General features: G+C 39.1%; 1 protein-coding gene across 10 annotated transcripts in view; it reads left to right on the top strand.

Annotated features, from left to right (window-relative positions):
• LOC140685416 (leucine-rich repeat-containing protein 37A-like) overlaps positions 1 to 21,016 on the top strand; it is a 42,732-nt gene that overhangs the window by 5,785 nt on the left and 15,931 nt on the right. For 3 of the 10 annotated variants that reach the window (XM_072940677.1, XM_072940683.1, XM_072940680.1), the window contains exons 5-13: positions 376 to 466; positions 1,079 to 1,288; positions 1,394 to 3,197; positions 5,513 to 5,584; positions 7,883 to 7,954; positions 10,847 to 10,918; positions 11,513 to 11,593; positions 15,560 to 15,631; positions 16,192 to 16,266. In XM_072940677.1, the coding sequence (XP_072796778.1) occupies positions 376 to 466; positions 1,079 to 1,288; positions 1,394 to 3,197; positions 5,513 to 5,584; positions 7,883 to 7,954; positions 10,847 to 10,918; positions 11,513 to 11,593; positions 15,560 to 15,631; positions 16,192 to 16,266 (2,549 nt within the window). Of the gene's footprint in view, positions 1 to 161; positions 295 to 375; positions 467 to 1,078; positions 1,289 to 1,393; positions 3,198 to 5,512; positions 5,585 to 7,882; positions 7,955 to 10,846; positions 10,919 to 11,512; positions 11,594 to 15,559; positions 15,632 to 16,191; positions 16,267 to 21,016 lie in introns of those variants that run through there. The other 7 variants (XM_072940686.1, XM_072940685.1, XM_072940684.1 and 4 more) reach the window with 7 other exon arrangements.

Here is a 21,016-nt window from a genome sequence, read left to right as displayed (position 1 = left end):
TAAGAGTCACCTTTGCTGGGGGCAGGATGGCTTGGACCCTGGGAAAAAGCCTGACTGTGGTTGCATGTCCACTCTGACCTAATAAAAGAGGTGTCACTACAGGGTGGGGCATGAGGCAGGAGAGGGGCGCACGTGTAGCCAAGCTGGCATTTCACTTCGGTGTCTGTTCAGTGTGCCTGGCCCGTTTCCTACTAGCCTGTGTCACTGTGCCCGAATCGTCTTTGTGTTATGTTTCCCCAGTATTTTTGGTTGCTGCAGCTCTTTGCTTGGCAGCCACTCTGGCTTCTGGTCCAGGTATGGCCCCTGAGGTGGTCCCTGGGCTCTGTCCAGCAGACCCCCAACTCACAATCAGGGGACTTTAATTCTTTCACACAGGAGTCTGAGACTTCGCTTCTGTACCCGGACGTGGAGTCAAATGGAGACCTGCCTGCAGGGCCATATCAGGATATTGCTGTTCCACGTCAAGGTGAGAATGACAAGCTAACCCAGCATCAAAAGCTCCCAGAGGAGGTTCCAGTGCTAGGCTGGGATCAGAATCAGGCCCCAGCTCTGTCTCGACCTGAAGGTAATAAGATCAAAGCTGTAGATATAGATCTACCTTTGGATCTTCTGGGAAGCCCAGATCAGCCTCCAGAGCCCCCTGAGGAGGCTGAAATGTCCTCATCCCTGCAGGAGGCCCAGGCTCAGCGTCCAGAGCCCACTCAGGAGGTTGAGTCTCCACCCCAGCAAGAGGGTCCTGCTCAAAATCCACAGACCCCTGAGACGGTTGACTCTTTTCTGCCCCAGGTAGAGGCCCAGGCTCAGCGTCCAGAGGCCACTGGAGAGACAGAACCACCTCCACTTCAGCAGGGGGCTCTGTCTCAGCCTTCAGAGGGCCCTGAGGAAGTAGGCGCTGCCGTCCCTCTGGGGGAGGGAGGGCTTCAGGAGGTTTTAGCTGAACAATTAAGGCCTCATGAGGTAAATGGTCCCAATGAGAATGAAGCTCAGCAGTCAGACCTGCACAGTGTCACTGTTAACCCTGTGGATCTAGCACTTACTATAACTCCAGAGGTCACTAATGTGGTTGAAACTTCTCCAGTTCCGCAGGAGGCCCCCTCTCAGCCTGCAGAGCATCCTGAGGAGTCGGAACCTCCTCCATTCCCTCAGGAGGCCCAGGCTCAGCCTGCAGAGCACCCTGAGTATGACTCTGCCCCACTCCAGCAAGAGGCCCCAGCGCAAGTTTCAGGGTTCCCTGGTGAGATTGTACCTCAGTTTCCAGCGAGTGAGGAGGCAGCAGCTCGACCTGGAAGTAAGTATCCAGCTGACTTCAACCCATCCAGTGTTACACTTAAACCGGTGGATTTGGAACTTACGGTCACTCCAGAGCCTGCTAAGGAAGGCGACTTTACCACAGCCCAGCAGGAGGCCCTGCCTCAGCCTCCAGAGAGCCCTGAGGAGGTGGAACCTTCTCCTGTCCAAGAGGAAGCTGCGTCTCAGCCTCCAGAGAGCCCCGAGGAGGTGCAACCTTCACTTGAGCAGGAGGCCCAGGCTCAGCCTGCAGAGCATCCTGAGGAGGCGGAACCTCCTCCATTCCCTCAGGAGGCCCAGGCTCAGCCTGCAGAGCGCCCTGAGTATGACTCTGCCCCACTCCAGCAAGAGGCCCCAGCGCAAGTTCTGGGGTTCCCTGGTGAGAATGCACCTCAGTTTCCAGCGAGTGATGAGGCAGCAGCTCGACCTGGAAGTAAGTATCCAGCTCACTCCAACCTGTCAAGTGTTACACTTAAACCTGTGGACTTGGAACTTACGGTCACTCCAGAGCCTGCTAAGGAGGCTGAAAGTTCTCCAGAGCAGCAGGAGGGCTCTGCTCATTTTCCTGTTTCCCCCGAGCAGGCTGAATTTTCTCAAATCCAGTCTAAGCCTCTTTCTCCATCTCCGGAGCACCCTGGGAAGGTTGAATCTTTCCCAGGACAACAAGAGGCCACAGCTCACACTACAGGTCCCCCTGAGGGGGTGGGGCTTTCTTCGGTCCAGGAGGAAGCCCCGGCTCAACCTCCAGAGCCACCTAAGGAGGTTGAGATGACAGTTGGAACACCAGGACAGAATCAAGCTCAGCATTCCAGCTCGCCCAGTGTCACTGATAAACCTTTGGACCTGGGGCTTACCATGACTCCAGGGCCTCTTACAGAGGCTGGACACTCTGCAGCCCTGCAGCAGATGACATCTCATCCAACATACATTGAGGTGACACCTCCACAGGCAGAGCAGGTGCTCGCTCAGCATCCAGCCGTGACTGAGTTCACAGTTCAACCTCTGGATCTGGAACTTTCACTAAGTCCAGAACCTGATACAGAGGCTCAACCTTCTCCAACCATGCAAGGGACCCCAACTTGGCCTCCAGAGCCCCATCAGCCTTCATTGTATCAGGAGGTGACAGTTCCCACACCAGACCAGGATCACCCTGAGCATCTAATGTTATCTAGTGTCATAGATAAACCTTTGGATCTGGAGCTTACCGCGACTTCAGAACCTACTACGGAAGCTGAACATTCCACATCGCCCCCTCCAGAACGCCCTGAGGTGACACTCACCCCTTTAAGCATCACTCCAGTCACAGTTCACACTGTGGACCTGGAAGTTACTGTAACTGGAGCATCCAGTGTGGATGTTGAACCTTCTCCAACCAAGCAGGAGACCCCAACTCAGCCTCCAGAGCCACCAAAGGAGGTTGTTATTGAATATCCACCCCATCAGGAGGTGACCATTCCAACTTCAAGTAAGGGTCAAGGTCAGCACACAACACCGTCCAGCGTCACACCTCATCACGTAGACCTGGAGCTAACCATGACTTCAGAACCTGCTGTGGAGGCTCAACATGCTACAGTCCTCCGGAAGACTACAGCTCCTCCTCCTGAGGTGGCACTTGCACACCCAGACCTGACTCGAGTCACAGTTCCACCTGTAGGTCAGGGAGATACCATAACTCGGCACCCAGGGTCACTGAAGACACCTGCTTCAGCTGAGCCTTCGGTGGTGCATTCTGTACCATACACCTCAGAAAAGGAGCAACTGAAACAGAGCGCTCCCACAAGTGTGAACATCTGTGAGCTCTGCATCTGCAGTAATGAGAGCTTGTCCTGCACTGGTCTCAGCCCAGAGGAGAGGCTCCAGACCGTGCCCGTGCCGCAGCCCAGCAACTACAACGGCACCTTCACCATCCTGTAAGAACTGCTTTTCCTCGTTTGTTCTCTGCCTCCTGCCTGACCTGGCAGCCTTTCTTTGAGGTCTTCCTGGGCCTTCCTCATCTCCCTAGCTCACACTGGCTGCTGTTTTTACCTTTTGTTTCTCTTAAAAGCAATTTCCTACTATTGCTTCTTCTTCTCCAGTCTTTTACTTATAACTGCCCCCACTCTTTTTCCTTCTCCATTTTTTACTCCATTGTTTAATTTCTTAACATCTTGTCTTGTCCCATTTTTGCTCCATCCTCGTTACAGCAACATGTCCCTCTCCCCATCTCATTGGTGTTAATACAACAAAGTGGTTAAGAGTAGAGATTCTGGAGTCAGACTACCTGGGTGTGAATCCAGGTCTGCCGTTTATTAGCTTTGTGACTCAGTTTCCTCATCTGGATAGTGGGGATTATCATAGTCACCATCTTGTAGGATTATTGTGAGATTTAGATGAGTTAATACATGTAAAGCTCTTATATCAGTGCCTAGCATATATCTGAGTGTTAGCCATTATTTTTATTCAGTCCCTCAGTTATATTGATTACTCATCTTTGCCCTCAGTATTTCTATGTATAGCACCCATTTTATGCCCAACCCAGGGCTAAGTACTGTGGGAGCCACAGAAGTATGGCATTGTCTCCAGAACATCCCAGTGATAGGTGGGAGGAATGAGAACACGCCTTAAAAGGGAGGTGATGTGTAATTGAGTATTAACAGATACAGAGAGGTGCTGAAATTAACCAGAACCTGGAATCACTGGGGTGTGGAGGTCAGGGGAAACTGCATGGATAAGCTAAAACTGTCGCTGGAACTTAAAGACTGGCTATGATTTGTTAGATTAAAAATAGAGAGTATAGTCTAGGGAAAGGCGTGGCTGCAGGAATCACCAGGATTTAAGAGATCAGTCTAGCTGTGGAGTACTGGGTTAAGCACCAATGAAAGATATCCTATGAAAAACCTTGACTGTTACAAATAGGGATTTGAAAAATATGGTATAAGATGTGGGCAGCCATTGAAAGTTTTCAAGGTAAAGAGAGAAATGATGAAAACATGAAGCTTATTTTAGATTCCATCTGTAGTGTGATCTAGAGAGGAAGGTTGGATTCAGGGAGACCAAACAGAATGCTGTAGCAAAACCTAGGAGGAGAGTGAGAGCAGGCTGAATTAGCATGGTTGTGATGGGAGGAGAAGGAAATCCTGAGAGCACGACAAAGGGAAAACTGACAAGGTTCAGTAACTGCCTAGAGTCAGGGGATGAGGGGTACAGGAGAGAAAAATATGTTGATGAGGAGAATGATGGTGGTACAACAGGTGGAAATACAGTTGGGAAGGAGAGCCAGTTTGAGGGAAATGGATTCAGTTTTATTGATGAACATAAAGCAACCAGAAGGCTTATGTTTGAGTGGAAATGTCCCGTAGGCAGGTGGGCAGACAGGTATCTGTTTTGACTTATTTCTGATCCCCCTGAAAATTGTGCATATAAACTAAATCATTGTGGCTGAGGGAAGAGGACAAAGCTAAAGGTAAAGATTCAAAGCCATCCACAGTTAGTGGTTGAAACTGAACCTCAAGCACTTAACAGCTTCTTTTAAATGTGTAAGTCATGGATGCATTCTCACTGTTGAAAAGAAAATGTCATAGAAGTATACAGGCTAAAATGTGACATTCTCTCCCCACCCTCCCTCCCACCCATAAGATAACTATGTTACTATTTGGATGTGTGTCCTTCCTTCCAGTCTCTTTCCTTTGCATTTTTTCCCCTAAGGAGGTAATAACTTTACTCCTTGCTCAGTGACCTGTGCTTTTCTTTATGCAATATGTCTGAGAGATATTTCCATCTTAGTCTCTAATTTCTAACTGCCCTTGCCCTTCCAATACCTGGAGAGATTTAGAGAGCACTGAGCCAAAGCTTTGGTGTTACCTGGCATAAGATTTCTTTACTCGCTGCTCATGATACATTTCTGCCATTTTTATCATTGATTTGTAGGAGTCATTTTAGACACATAAGTGACTTTGGGAGAAAAAAGACTTACATTCAAAACATTTGGCAATATATATCCAAGAAATTGGACGGATAGGAAGTTCAGGTTCTGAGGAGATGCCTCATTGCTTGTGCCAGTGGTGTCACATTATATCTTTATTGTATCTTTAGGAATTGTGCCCACTAGGAAGCTGAGAAGCTGTGGGAGTTAGAAAGCTGGTCTTTTCTGCATTGAGTATTCCCCACAATGTTGCCATGATTCTCTCACTTATTCTGCTCATTCTCTCCCTACCTATTTAAGGATATGAACTGTGTTTCTTCACAGAGATTTCCGAGGAAACTCAATTTCTTACGTCGATGAGAATACCTGGAAGCCTTACCGCTGGACGGAGAAACTGTGAGTATATTCTCTCCAAATATGCATACAAAACACTGACTGCCTTGTCAGATTCTTCTTGGTCCAGAATTCCGAGGTCAACAGCTGTGTTAAAAGGTATTTCCCCCTTCACATTCCAAACCAAACTATTGATTGAAATTCTGTTTTTATTTAAAAAATTAAACTTGGCAGGCCCTCATTCAAATAAGCAAGAACCAACTTAAACTTATTTTCCATTATACCAATAATACATGATTATATTCTCCATATAGAAGAATGAAATAACATGTGTAGTGAAAACCCTTCTTGTGCCTTAATCCCCCACCCACACAATTTGGAGTTTAGTAAAACAGTCCTTCCAGACTCTTTTCCATGTATTTGACTACATACATACTTACAGATAACAGAATAAGTTAGTTGTGTGACTTTATTATATCTTTTTCCTTAAGTGATAAAATCTTGCAACATGATTCTTTAATGTCATGATACATCTGAGATTTCTTTCCCTCCCAGTACATAGAGGGTTGCCCCATTTATTTAAACTCCTGCATAATATTCCATAGTATGGATGCATCAGTTTAATAATGCCTGTATTGAAAGGTGTTTAGATTATTTCCAGTTTTCTTGTTACAAACACTGCTGCAATGAACATCCTTGTGCACGCATCTTTGTGAACCTGTCAGGTATTTCTGTAGAATAGATATGTAGAAATGGGATTGTTGGGGTGAAGACTATGTAGAGACAAACTTCTAATTGCCCTCAAGCAAGTTGTGCCAGTTTACACTCCAGTCAGCACTCCCTGACGGCCTTTGTTTCCCCACACCCTTCCACTGCTGGATAGTCTCCATCTTTTGGGCTGACCTGAAGGGTGAATAAAAGGGCTTCCATCTGAATTTGAATTTTCCTGAGTACCTGTGAATTTAAATATCTTTATATGTGTGCTGAGCATTTGTATTTCATCTCCGAATTGTCTGTCCTTTACTCATTTTTCTATTTTTTTAAATTGATTTGTAGATAAGTCAGGTTAAATAAGATAATGATTTTAGGGGGAAGGCTATATTCAAAGCAGTTAACTGGCATTTTTCATGGCAGTTTGTATTATTCAGCTTGAATAGACAAATCATAAATATAACTTCCAAATTGCATTGTTGAGAAGATATTCTACATCTTTTTGTATTAAGTCTTCAAAAATATCCAAAGTACTGTCATATCTACCTGTAATCTGTATAAAAATTAATGAGAGTCTCCATAGTTTTTGTCCGTACTAACTCTTTGAAATCTCAATTTTGTTGCTAAATTTTATTTGTATTTAGATTTGTTAAAATTTGCAGTTGAAAAGTTGTATCACATACCCAAATTGTTGCAAACACACTTAAAGTTTTCCGATAATTACATTGAGTATCAGTTTTTACATTTTAATTTTAAAAATAAGTAAATTAAATTAGAATTCAACTCCTTAGGCACATTAGCCACTCAAGTACTCAGTAGCCACATGTTGCTAGACATGCAGCACTACATGCTACAAGCAAGAATAAAATAAATTTACAAAATATTGTTGAATGAAAGAACATAGAGAATAATACATAAATCATTCCACTCACATAAAGTTCAAGAAGCAAGAATAAATTATATTCTTTGTGGCTGATGTATAAAAGGCAGAACTACATTTGAAAAGGAAGGGAAGTAGTATTAAAGTCAGGGTAGTGGTTCCCTCTAGGGAGAGGGCTGCAGTTGGAAAGGAGCACAGCGGGGGCTCCGGGGGCGCTGGCTGTGTTCTTTCTTGACGTGAATGGTGTTACATGGGGATTTCTAATTATTAAAGTGAACAGGTATGTATATTTTACGTATATTTTAATTTTGAAAAAAAATTTCAGTGGGGAAAAAAATCAAATGTCTTCATTTCCAGCCCTAATATACTCTGTCTGGGACTTCCTGATACAGTTTGGGAAAAGCGAGAAAGGCATGGCAGCTCTGCAGCATCAGTGCTGCCCAGAGTTCGGTTCTAACCAAGGACTTGTGATCTGAAGAGTAGGCATTAAATACATGATTTGGTGAGGAAGAGTGGATAGGGGTGTGCGTGTGCGTGCGTGCGTGCTTGTGTGTGTGTGTGTGAGATGGAAAGAGATGGACACGAAGGTAGATGTGAGAAGAAATGATTAAATGAATCCGGAGTGGAGAACACCATGTCTGAAATAACAGTTAGGGTATTTAGGTGGCACCGTTACCCAGGTTTCCCCTACATATATGAGTTAGTCCTATGTAGTAAATAATTGTAATTGTTTTGCATTTTGATCCAAAAATAACCTTTTCGTTTTTCAGAATTCTCAGAGATAATTCTTTGACTGAGTTACGTAAGGATTCATTTAAAGGCTTGCTAGTCCTCCGGTATTTGTAAGTTAATTAGTTAATCATTTATTTATGAGTTCTTAGTTATATTATCGATAAAGTAATTAAGGGGTTTAAATTAAATAACCTCTACAGTTTTTTTTTAGCAATAAAATTCTATAATTCTCTAAGTCTGTAGGGTCCCAGCCCATCTCTAGCATCAAATACCTCTTATTCATTTTTAATTTTTAAATTTATATAGACAAGATATAGATAAAAAAAATACCTTTTAGTTGTAGAGGAAAAGTGGTAATGTGATCTGAGCAACTATAGACACCCATATGAACCTTATTATGTAAGTGTTCACATACCATCCACTTACATTTAGTTTATGGCCCACGGATCAGATCCATCCCATGATCTGTATTTGCACAGCACCCAAGTTAAGGACGATGTTTAAAGGGCTGTAAGTGGGGAAACAGAGGAAAAAAACAAAGGAAAACACACGGCAGAGACTGTGTGTGGCCTGCACAGCCTCACGTACTCACTGTGTGGCCTTCACAGAAAAGGTGTGAAAAAGGTGCTTTAGTAGAATGAGAGGAATTAAAGTAAAGCTCATATTGTCACCTACAGGACCAGAAAATATAGAACACTTACATTAATATGAATGCCATTAACTCATAATTTTCATCTAAATTAAATTCACATTTAAATATTAAATATTAAAGTAGATGATTTATGTAAACAGTATTGTCCAGAACATTTCAAGTTACCAAGAGAACAGACTGTTGTTAAGGATTCAATGCAGGAATTGTTACACCAATATTAAAAATGTTTAAGATGATGGTTAAAGTGGTATAGTTACAACTGTTTACACCAAATAAGCATATTAGAAATGTCCCTAACTTCACTAGCTACAAAATGAAAAACTCTGCATTTTCGTTGTACAAGGAAAGAAATGCTTGCATAGTATTTTTGTTAATTTAGAGATAAGGAGATACTGTGTTCTCTGCTATAAAAGATCAATTTTTATCCTTTGTCCATGGCATCCAGAGCTGTGTATGTCATTAATCGTTACTAAGCTAACTAATGATGCTCTTTAGTAAAGAGATTCTTTTTGCAAATATAGAAGGCTAAGGGAAGTGGGTATAAGGAGCCTCACATGACCCTAAAAATAGTCCTTTTAACTATTAAACCATCCAAGCCTTAAGGGGCAACCACTTTTGTATTAGTCTTCCTGGGTCCCTCTGTCATCTGGGCTCCAAACCTTAGAAACACAGTGTGGAGAAAAATAAATGAGATAACTGCACAGTGGATTGGGCCATTAATTACTTCTACTATGAAATACCCTCTTAGCAGATTATTTCATGTTAGCATAAGTTATTCTCACTCATTTAAAAAAATGTCAATCAGTAAAAAAGAATATGCCGAGCAGTGTGCCTAGTGTTGTAAACACAAAGATAGGTAAAACAGTTCCTTCTAGGAAATCCTGATCTTACAGGGGGGAAAAAAAAAACATAAGCTCAAACCGTCATACAGAAACACTAAGTGGATGACAGAGTGCTGGAGAGGTGTAGAAAAGGGAGTGTTTCTTCTAAAACAGTCGTTTTCTTCCTCCTGTTCACTCCCCAGCTAATTGTTTATTTTAAAAATATCTGACTTTCTTTGTGTCCATACATTGGCTATAACCATGATAGACAAGCACATGAGCCCGTCTAGTCCATACATTCAAGGAGTTTATACTCAGAGGAAATGGGCTGCAAAAACAGCTATATAAGAAAAAAAGAAGTGGAGAGGGGCAATGAGAGCTCTAAGTTGGTTTTGGAGCTCAGAAGAGGGAAGAAAGACTCCAAACTGGATCAGGGAAAATGTTACAGCAGCGTTGTTTGAATAGGACCTTAAAGGGCCACTGTGTGTCATCAGACAGACATCTTGGGAAGAGTACATTTGCAAAAAGAAGGTAGGAGAGAGGCAAAGCACAGGAAGCCTGCTTTGAGAACCTGCAGAGTACAAGTAGGAAGAGTAGGAGATTAGGACCAGGTCATCTAGGGCTTTGAAGGCCACGCCGAGGGTAACACGCCAGGCTGCCCCGTTCCCACAGCAGTGCTCTCGGACAGACTCGAGCCTGCAGCAGAATCAGTCAGTTGGAGGGCTTGTTAAAGCACAAGTTATGCCCCACAGTTGCTGATTCAGTTGGTCCAGAGTAGAGCTGAGCATTTCTTCAGTAAGTTCACAAGTGATGCTGGTATTTGAGAACCACATCTGGAGAGTTAATCTGGTGACTGTAGAGGATGGCTGAGAAAGGAAGAGACTAGAGGTGCAAACACCAGTCAGAAGACACTTGCACCACCACCACCCCCCCCCCAGGAGAAAGGGAAGACTAAGAATCAGTGGAAATAAGATAGCTAGCTATAGTCAAGAGTGGGTGTTTCAAATAAAAGTCAATATTTTGATATAACACTGAATTAGTTCAAATTAGACATTAATAAGAGGAGCAGTTCCTTTCAAGTCATGTGAAAGGCTATCTTTTATTTCTTCTGGTATTGAATTGGCATAGAAAAGCAGAATTAAAATGGGAGGTGTGTAAATAGAGTATTCATTTTCACATTAAACATTATAATTATATATGGAGGTTAGAAACTTTGAGTTTATAATGCAGAATTTGTTGAGACCACAAATGGTTATCTAGTCAATTCTGCTCTGAGGAAACATTACCTCCAAAATCTACCAACATCTATATAGGTGTGTGTTTTATTAGTGAACATAACGAAAGTGAGACTCTTAAGATAGGTGAGGGCAGGTTTGGGGCTTTGGAAGGTTTGAATAACAATTCATAAGGTTTAGATGTTATATAGAAGCTGCTTATTCATTATTCTTCTTCTAACCTCTAGTAGTTATTCCTACTAATTAGATATCTAGTAGGTAATTGAGGTAATATTTTCCTTTTCCTTTTCCTAGAGATTTATCTTGCAATAAAATAAAGTTTATTGAACGCGGTACATTTGAATCACTACCTTTTCTGGAGTTTGTGTAAGTTACAATTATAACTTCATTATGTTGGGAACTTTTATAAAATTATAAATATGATTATAAAAAATTAATTTGCTAATGATTTGGAAACATTAAAAATTTAGTTTAGAAATCTACTAGAATTATGTAGCTAATCCTTTTTGTCTCTCGCAAAGATTTGGACTCAGATGACATTTGGCAATGTCTGGACACATTTTTGGTTATCAGAACTGTAGGTATGCTGCTGCCATCTGGTGGACAGAGGCCAGAGATGCTGCTAAACCCCCTACAGGGTGCTAGACAGCCCCCCACAACAAAGAGTTGTCCGGCCCAAAATGTCAGTAGTACTGCCCTTTGCTAGAGAAGAAAGGATCACTTATCGCAAATATTTATTGAGGATTTACCATTTTGTATCTCATGCACCATGCATATAATCATGAAACTATAACTCACAAGCAACTATTTTCCACACTGAGATTTCTTTAGTGTATTGAAAGGATAATGAGATCATGTTTCATTGCATATAAATTAGAATTACTGCCAAGGGATAAAGTTCTGATAGAATTTTTTTTCTTCTTCTTTGGCTTGTGTCTTTTTTTTTTTTCTTTTTTGTAGCAATCTTGGTTGTAATTTAATAGTAGATCTGAGCTTTGGAACGTTCCAGGCCTGGCATGGAATGCAGTTTTTACAGATGATGTAAGTGAAATAGATGAATACATGTAAAAAACTATGTTTTGGTTATTGGTAATTGGTTATCTGGGTGTAAGCTCACTGTGGATTCCAGAAAATATGTCTTGAAATCCATTCTTTTTTTTTCTTTTTTTTTTAATGAGAAAACTAAGGTACAAAGAGGCCATGAGACTTGTCTAACTCATACATGGAACACTTTGCTTTCCCTAGTACTGATGTTTGGCACGAGCAATAAAATAAAAGGCACCCAACAGAAACACTCAAATTAGCATTGTCACGGAATCCCATTGTTGTTGCTCCAATATGCAAATAGTACTTGAAATTACACTTTTGAATTTAATTCCTGCTCATGTGCAAAATTCCTAACTACTTAAAATTTATGCAGCACAGAGCTGCAAAGAACTCAGTTTAGCCCAAAATTCTTCAGGGAGCAACAGGCATGGGTGCCTTCTCAAGTATCAGCTTCTTTTAAATGGTAAAGCGGAAAGAATTCCTGAACACCCACCTCTCTTCCCAACTACCCAAAACATTATTTTTCAAAAAGTCTATATTAGACTGAGGTGAATGATCTGTGGCCAATAGGAACCTTTGAGGGATGGATGTTTGTGTTAAGCTGTAATGTGAACAATATAAAGAAGATACCTTGCTATAGCTGAATTCTCTATACTTTCTTTTCTGACTACTTCTAATAAGAAGCGTGGGTTTTTCAGAACCTTGAAAATTCTGTGATTTCTCCATGTCACAAGCAGATGACAGCAGGTAGGTTCAGTGGCCTGAAGGGGATTTTAGACTCAAGGTGAAGAGCCTCCTCTAAATCAGGCTTTGGAAAAGAGTCTCCTATTTGTGTTGTGGTTCAGAAATCCAGTTTCACAAAGTTCACTTTGGGTTAATGAAGGTGTCGAGGGTGCGTCTGGAGCTGGACTGACAGTTCTGCAGATGCCCACCAGTGGCAGCCTCCCTCCCCGCTTCATTAGCTTGCTGGTGCCTAACTTGTGGAAAGAGAATGGAGGGTCAGTTTTTCTCTTGCCAGTGCACCGGAGAGTGGGCTCGTTAAGTCCCTCCGCCAAGAGGTTTTAGTAGCATTAGTACCATGTCTTAAACTCATGACCTTTCCTAAACATTTTATAACACCAAGAGTCTCTTATAAGGATCTAAGTTTCCTTATGGTTATGTAGGCGAGCCAGGGGAAAAAGAATTGTGGAATCACAGTTGATAAAAATGACTGAATTTATTGGAAAACATTCACTGAGTGCCATGTTCACTGTGTGTCTGCACTTCACTAAGTGCTGGGGTTACAAAGAAGAATAGGCCAAAGATTTTGTCCCCAAGAAACTTTCATACTGGAAGAAAATTGATGGTAAAACTTATGAGAGCCATGCTAGCATCTCTGCAGCAGGGTAGCCAAGTAGGGAAGCAAGGAAGCAGAAAATGAGTAGTGGGTTAGAAAGGATGGTCATGCAAGAGGCACGAGCCTGATCTTCTTGAATTTCTGTGTTCATCTGAAGTGGCAGAAAAAGTTAATGAAAGAATCAGAGCTGGTGTTGGAAATAAATTAATATTGCTTTCCTAAAATTCATTCATAGTTACTTTCAAAAGATTGTGAGAATACAGTAAGTGTGTGTTGGGGGCTGGGCTCCTCCTTTGTTTTGTGCCAAATGTAGAAAGTCTAGAATGTGCCACCCCTTGAGTTGTCATTTTGTTGCCTATTACATTACTGAGGTGTTTATAAGTTCAAATAATATTTATCCCTGCATTAATTAAGTCTGGAAAAGATCCACCCAGCTGAGGTGGATTTATCATCAATTAAATGAAGCAGAAGCTGCAGGGCTCCCCACTTGCCTAGGTCCCTTCCAAGGTCTTGGGATGGGTCCTAGCGATTTTTGTGTTCATAACTTTGCATGTTTTTATTAGACAGGATTTTTCCAAAGTAGGTGAGGTTCAAGACCCACAAAGCCTGGGTGGGTTTCAGGTAATTATAACTCAGATGGTTTCTTGAATGAAACCTCTATGTTATTGACTAATCCCAGGTGAACAAGGGAGAGGTGTGCTAGAGTCTATTTTGAATGTGAAGTCGCCCTGAAAGATGAGCCAAGAGCTAATTAATTAATAAAGCACCGTTTTTACCTTTGTGTTTTGTTTTGGTGGTGGGAGGTAACTCTTATTTATTTATTTATTTATTCTCCGAGGAGGTACTTGTACTGTAAGTTTAATATTTTCTCCTTATCCTTGATTTTTGTCACTTTGATTACTATGTGAATTGATGTGCTCCTCTTTGATTGGATCCTGTGTGGAACTCTGCACTTCCTTCACGTGGGTGACTGTCTCCTTTCCCAAGTTGGGGAACGTTTTGGTTATTAGGACATGGGGTATGTTTGAAGGCTCCCACTGTCATGGAGAGCAAAGGTCTAGGACAAGCTAAAGCAACACAGATCTCACTGTCCTGACAGAAGTTAATGTGTTTTTCTGAAATAAATTGCTGCCCAGATTGCCACAAGCCCGTTGGTTAAATTTCCAGAGTTCTGAGAAAGTTGATTCTGATCATTTTTGTGAGTTTTTTTGTTGTTTTATGGAGGGATGAATTTTCAGATGTCCTCACTCCACCGTTTTTACTGATTAGCCTGCAACATGGTTTAAAATCTCTAAAGCCTCAATGACCATAGGCTAATGAAGTAGTTAATCATGGGAGATAATTGAAGAAAAGAAATATAAGAGAAAGTGTGATTCTCATAGAGGCTCTCCCAGATTGGGAGATGAAATTTGAAAAGGTATTTCTATATTTAGTGCCCTCAAAATTAAGGTTAAACTAATAAATTATTTTAAACACACTCCTTTTTTTTTTTTCTTCTTTTTTAAAATACAGGTTAAACACAGGCTTTGGAGTCAGAACTGAGTTCAAATTCCAGCTCTGCTTCTTACTAGCTTGATGTGTTAAGACAAGTTATATAACTTCTCTGTGCCTTGGTTTCCTCATTTGTAAAATGGGATAATAATATTATCTATTGCATAAGGTTACTGTGAGGATTAAATATTAAATGTTGATCATAGATACCTGGCAATCCAAAAGGCATTAGTTCTGATTATCTTTATAATATTCTGCAAAAGTACACTAATGATTCTTGAATAGAGTTAATTAACCTAAAGGCAAATTTTCTTTCTTCTTGTATCTTTTGAGTTAAAAATTTTTTTTTTCTTTTTCTTGTTTGTTTCAAAGAATTGAGAAGAAAATCTATTCCAGCATTTTGGAATAAAAATTTGTTCAGAAAATGAATTTGTCCCTTTGTTGATATATAAACAAAATGGTATTTATTCAACAAACATTTCTTAAGTACCTAATAAATACTAGGCACTGTGTCAGGGACAGAGATGACAATGACAATAAAGTATAGTCCTTGCTCTCATGGAGCTGACAATCCAGGAGACTGACAAGTAAGGAGGTGACCCCACACACGGTAGCAAAGGCTGTGACCGAAGAACACACATGGGAGTGTGCAATGGGAGTGTGAGTCTCCCCAGTTCCTCTTGTATTTTTCTCTTCAGCTCCAGAAGCAAGGGATTGGTCCCACTTTTGTCTTTAACTGGGTAGTTTAAAACATGAAATTTAAAAAATTTCTAGAGATGAAAGAAAAATGTCTTGATTTACGGAGGACCCTAGAAATAGCATTTCTTACAGAGGAAGGGCTTCCTACCAGCATAGTCCCTTCTAGGGTTTTTGACCTAAAAAGTTCTTTAGAGTATTTTTTTCTTTGTTATCTACTTCCCCCTCTATTTTTTTCTCTTTCTATTCTCTACTTTATCATCTAGACACCTGGGTAGCTCCCAAATGAAGAGAGCTTTACAAATTCTAAGGGTGATTTGTAGGTAAATTTAGAAAATGACTTTTTTACCTTTAAGTTTCATGCCATAAAAATGAATATAAACTTTCATGAACATTATTGAAAATGCAGATAATTTTACTGCCATTCTATTTTTCAGAAATCTCAGTCATAATCCTTTGACAAAAGTTGAAGATTCTTATCTTTTAAAATTACCAGCATTACGATATTTGTAAGTATTGCAACAGTCTTATGGCTCTTGAGTTGATTTCTGCTCTTTTTTAGTTTCATCAGAGATTGAGGATTTTGGCTAAGAAGTCATAATTTAAATTTTAAATGGGTTATTGAGGTAAGAGTTGTTGGTAAAGAAAAGGAGTACGAAAGAATGTACATGGGTAAGACAGCCAGCAGTGGAAGAAAATTGTGTTGAAAATCACTTACAAAGATCAAACATGAAAAAATAAGATTTATCCCAGAAAGCAAAATGGAATAAAGTGTACATTATTTAAAAAAAAAAAATTAATTGAGAGGGGGATGTAGTTGAGACTAAGAGGTAGGATAATGGTTAAAAAAAAAAAAAAAGAAGAAGAAGAAAAGATGGTCCTGTTCAGCACTGAGGTCAGTAATTTAATGATGCAAATAAATTTAAATTTCTTCAATAAGAGCTCCCTGGGATTACTCTCTATGGCAAGTAAGAAGCCAGAATTGAAGTAATCACATATTAATTATCTTTTTAAGTGTAGAATTTATGTCTTTGGGTTTATATCATGCCTCTTTGGGCTTTTCCTTCAGAGACCTGGGAAAAACAGAAGTCTCGCTTACAACAATTGAAAGAATCCTCATGATAAGCGTTGAATTGAAAAAACTGTAAGTTAATTTTTATTACATTTATTTTCAGTTCATTGTTTTTTATAAGTTTTATTATTTTCTTAAGTCAGGTTTATTGTTGCATAAGTTTCATATAGTAGAATTCACTCTTTTTACAGAGTTTGCTGTGTTTTGACAAATGTGTAGTTATATAGCCACTGCCACATCTGAGATACAGAAAACTTCTGCAGCCCCAAAAGTCACCTCATGTGCCTCTGAGGTCAGTCCCCTCCTCCCACCACCAGCCCTGGCAACCAGCAGTCTGATTGTTGTCCCTATAACTTTGCCTTTTCCGGAATGCCTTGTAAGTTAAGTCATAGGGTATGCGGCCTTTTGTTTTTGGCTTCTTTCACTTAGCCAGTCTCTGGAGATTCATCCGTGCTGTTATTCCTGTCCGTAGTTCATTTCTCTTTATTGCTGAGTAGTGGTCCAGTTGTGTGGATATACAGTTGTTTATGCATTCATCAGGGGAAGAACATTTGAATTGTTTCTGGTTTTCTGGCTGTTATGAATAAAGCCACTAAAACCCCTCATGTATGTGTAAACATACATTCTGTGTGAATATATGTTTTCGTTTCTTTGGGACAAAATACCTAAGGGTGGGGTTGCTGCATCCTATGCCAAGTGCATGTTTAACTTTCTAAGAAACTGCTAAGCTGTTTTCTACAATGACTGTACCATTTTGCATTCCCAACAGCAGTGCATGAGAGTTGCAGTTGCTCCACAGCTTTACCTGATCCTTATATTTCAGGTTTTAAGAAAAATTTTAACCTCTCTATTAGGTATGTGTGTATACTTCCATTTGTCTTGGGTAAATACCTGCCAGTAGGGTGGCTGGATCATTCATAGGTGTATGTTTAAATTAAAAGACCATTTTCCGTAATTGTCCAGCCATTTTACATCTCTACCAGCAGGGTATGAGAGTTCCATTTTCTTCACATTTTTGCCAACAGTTGCTATGGTCACTATTTTTAACTTTAGATAGTTTAATAATTACATAGTGGCATCTCAGTGCAGCATCCCTAATGATTAATCATGTCAAACATCTTTTCTTATGCTTCTTTTCCATCTACGTATCTTTGAATTTTTTGTCTATATTTTTGATTGAGTTTTGAGTGTTCTTTATATATTCTGGAAACAAATCCTGTATTCAACATGTAATTTGTTACGTATTCTGTGATTTAACTTCATTCTCTCAAGAGTCTTTCACAGGGCTGAAATTCTTAAATTTGATCGTGTCTTATTTGTCTGTTTTTTTTTTAATGGACAATGCTTTTGGTGTTGTGTCTAAGAAATCCTGTTTAAGTCAAGGTCATAAAAAAATTTCCCATTTTCTTCTGGAAGTTTTATACTTTTAGATTTTATGTAAAGATCTTTGAACCAATTTGACTTCATTTATGTATATGGTTTGGTTTTTTTGTGTGTGTGGATATTCAATTGTTCCAGCAAAATTTGTTCAAAAGACTATGCCTTCTCTACTCAACTGCCTTTGAAGCTAAAAGTCATTAGTTCATATCACTCTAGTTTTGGACTTTATGTTTTGTTCCTTTGATCTTTTTGTCTATCATTCCACTAATATCAGAATATCTTGAAAATGTAGCTTCATAAGTCTTGAAATCAGGTGGTGTTAGTTCTCCAACTTTGCTCTTTTTCATAGTTGTTTCAGTGATTCTAGGAACTTCACGTTTCCATGTGAAGTTTAGAATTAACTTGTCACTTTCTATAGAAAAGCCTACTGGGATTTATATCTGTAAATCAGTTTGGGAAAAATTGACATCTTAACAATATTGAATCATCTGATCCATGAACATGTTATATCTCTCCATTTACTTAGGTCTTCCTTAATTTTTCCCAGCAATATTTTATAATTTTCAGTGTGCAGATGTTCTACATCTTTTGTCAGAGTTTTTCTTAAGTATTTTATACTTTTAATGCTACTCTAAGTAGTGTTTTAAAACTTTAATTTCTCATTATTTGTTGAGAGAAATTAGTTTTTGGTATATTGGTCTTGCACTCTGCAAATTTAGTAAAGTCATTTATTAGTTTCAGTAGTTTTTTTTTGTAGATTCCATCAGGTTTTCTACATAATCATGTCATTTGCAAAGAAAGTTTTACTTCCTCCTTTCCATTGTGAATTTTATTTGTTTGTTTGTTTGTTTGTTATTTATTTTTCTTGCCCTGTTGCACTGGCTAGACCCTTCACTGCAGTATCTAATAGAAATAATGAGTGTGGACATCCTTGCCTGATTGTGGAGAGGAAGCACTTTGTCTTTCCCCATTAGATATGATGTTAGGTTTTTTGTAGAAGGCATTTATCAAGTTGAGGAAGCTTTCTGCCATTCCTAGTTTCCTGCGGACTGGTTTTTTCTTTAATCGGGAATGGATGTTAGATTTTGTCCTATTTTTTCTGTGTCTATTTACATGATCATATGGTTTTTCTTTTTTCGTATTTTAACTTCAATAAATTACATTGATTTTCTGATATTAAACCAAGTTTGCATTACTGAGAAAAACCCTACTTGGTTATGATGTATCATCTTTTTATATATTCCTTGATTTGATAGGCTAAAATTTTGCTAAGAATTTTTTCATCTGTGTTTATGAGAAATATTGGTCCGTAGTCTTCTTTTCTTGTAATGTCACTGTCCAGTTTTGATATGTTGAAAGTTGGCCTTATAAATGATTTGAGAACTATTCCCTCCTCTTCAACATTCTGATAGAGTTTGTGTAAAATTGGTATTAGTTGTTCCTTAAATGTTTGATAGAATTTACCAGGGAAGCTATGCGGGCTTGAAGCTTTCTTTGTGGGAAGATTTTAAATTGCACATCCAATGTCTTTAATAATGCTATTTAAGTTATGTATTCATTCTCAAGTAAACTTTAGTAGTGCACATCTTTCCAGAAATTCATCCATCCCATCTTGAATTTATTGGTATAAAGCATTTTATTATATTCTCATTATCCTTTCAATACTCGTAGTATTTTTCTGTTTTCCATTTCATTTCTACTTTGACCTTTATTATTTTCTTCCTTCTCTTACGCTATGATTAAATTGTTCTTTTTCTAGTTTAAGGTGGAAGCTGAGGAAGCTGAGTATGGCGTTAGCAATATCCCACATGTTGACGTTTTCAGTTTCAGTCAGTTCAAAATTGTTTCTAATTTCCCTTTGACTTATTCTTTGACTATAAGGTTACTTCGAAGTGTGTTGTTTCATTTCCAAATATTTGGAGATTTTTCAGATTTGTTAATTTCTAATTTAATTCCATTGTGGTCAGAGACATATACTGAATGACTGAAATCATTTTAAATTTATTGAGACTGGTTTTATAGCCAGTAACTTGTTGGAATACACCAGAATATGGTCTGTTTCGGTAAATGTTACGTGTCCACCTGGAGGAAAACGTGTATTCCGCCGATTTGGGTGGAGTGTCCTATAAATGTCAATTTGGCCAAGTAGGTTGATAGTGCTGTTCACGTCTTCTGTATCCTTGCTGATTTTCTACCTTCCTATTCTATCAGTTATTGAGAGGGGAATATTGAAATCCCTAACTATAATGCTAGGTGTTTTGTTTGTTCCTCCTTGCCATTGTCATTCCTCCTTCATAGATTTTGAAGTTCTGTAGTCAGGTGCATAAATTTTTAGGTTGTGCCTTCCTTCTTCATTGATTGACCTTCTCTCATAGTGAAATAACCTTCTTTATCCCTAGCAATTCTCTTTGTTTTGACACTGACTTTGTCTTAAAGTAATATAACCACTCCAGCTTTTTTTAGATGAGTGTTAGATTGGAACAAATTTTTCCATCCTTTAAGCCTGTTATTTTTGTATTGAAAATAGTTCTTCTAGACAGTATGTAGTTGGCTTTTGCTTTTTTTTGGCTAGTGTGACAACTGTTTTAATTAGGATGATTAGAGTGTTTATATTGAATGTGTTTATTGATGTGATTACACTTAAAATCTTCTATCTTGCTATTTGTTCCATCTGTGCTTTCTTTCTGTTTTCCTCTTTTTCTTCCTGCTTTTTTTGGATTGAGTACATTTTATTATTTTATTTCCTTTGTTGGCTAACTACTTATAGTTCAGGTTCTGTTACTTTAGTGGTTGCTTTATAGTTTATAGTTGTACATATTTAACTTATCACAGTCTATCTTCAAGTGATATTATACAATTTCATGGACAATATAGGAACCTCACAGTAGTGTACTTCCATTCTTCCTCTCCTGGCCTTTGTGCTACTGTTTTTGTATAATTTATTTTTACTTATGTTATAAACAGCACACTATATTTTTTTTCATGTAACGATCAGTTACATTTTAAAGATATTTAATAAGAAAAATATTATTTATGTACCTGTGTGGTTACCAATTCCGGTGTTCTTATTCTTTTGTGTAGACCCATATTTCCATCTGCTTACAAATACTTCCTTTAGTATCTCTTCCAGTGAAAGTCTACTGGTGATTAATTCTTTCTGCTTTTGTATGTCTGAGATAGTCTTTATTTTACTTTTGTTTTTGAAAGATCTGGGTATAGAATTCCAGCTTGGTAATTGTTGGGTACCCCTTTCCCCAGTTGAGTACTTTAAAGGTGTTATTCCACTGAGTTCTGGCTTACATTGTTTCCAACAAAAAAAAAATCGCTGTCACTGTTCCTCTTTGTTCCTCTTTATGTAATGCATAGTTTTTTCCTCTGGCTTCTATTAAGAGTTTCTATTTATTGCTGGCTTTGAGCAATTTGATTATGATTTGTGCCTTGG

This window comes from Vicugna pacos, chromosome 16 (genome assembly GCF_048564905.1).
Source record: "Vicugna pacos chromosome 16, VicPac4, whole genome shotgun sequence".
In the NCBI taxonomy this organism is placed as follows: Eukaryota; Metazoa; Chordata; class Mammalia; order Artiodactyla; family Camelidae; genus Vicugna; species Vicugna pacos.
This window is presented reverse-complemented; position numbering and strand designations above follow the sequence as displayed.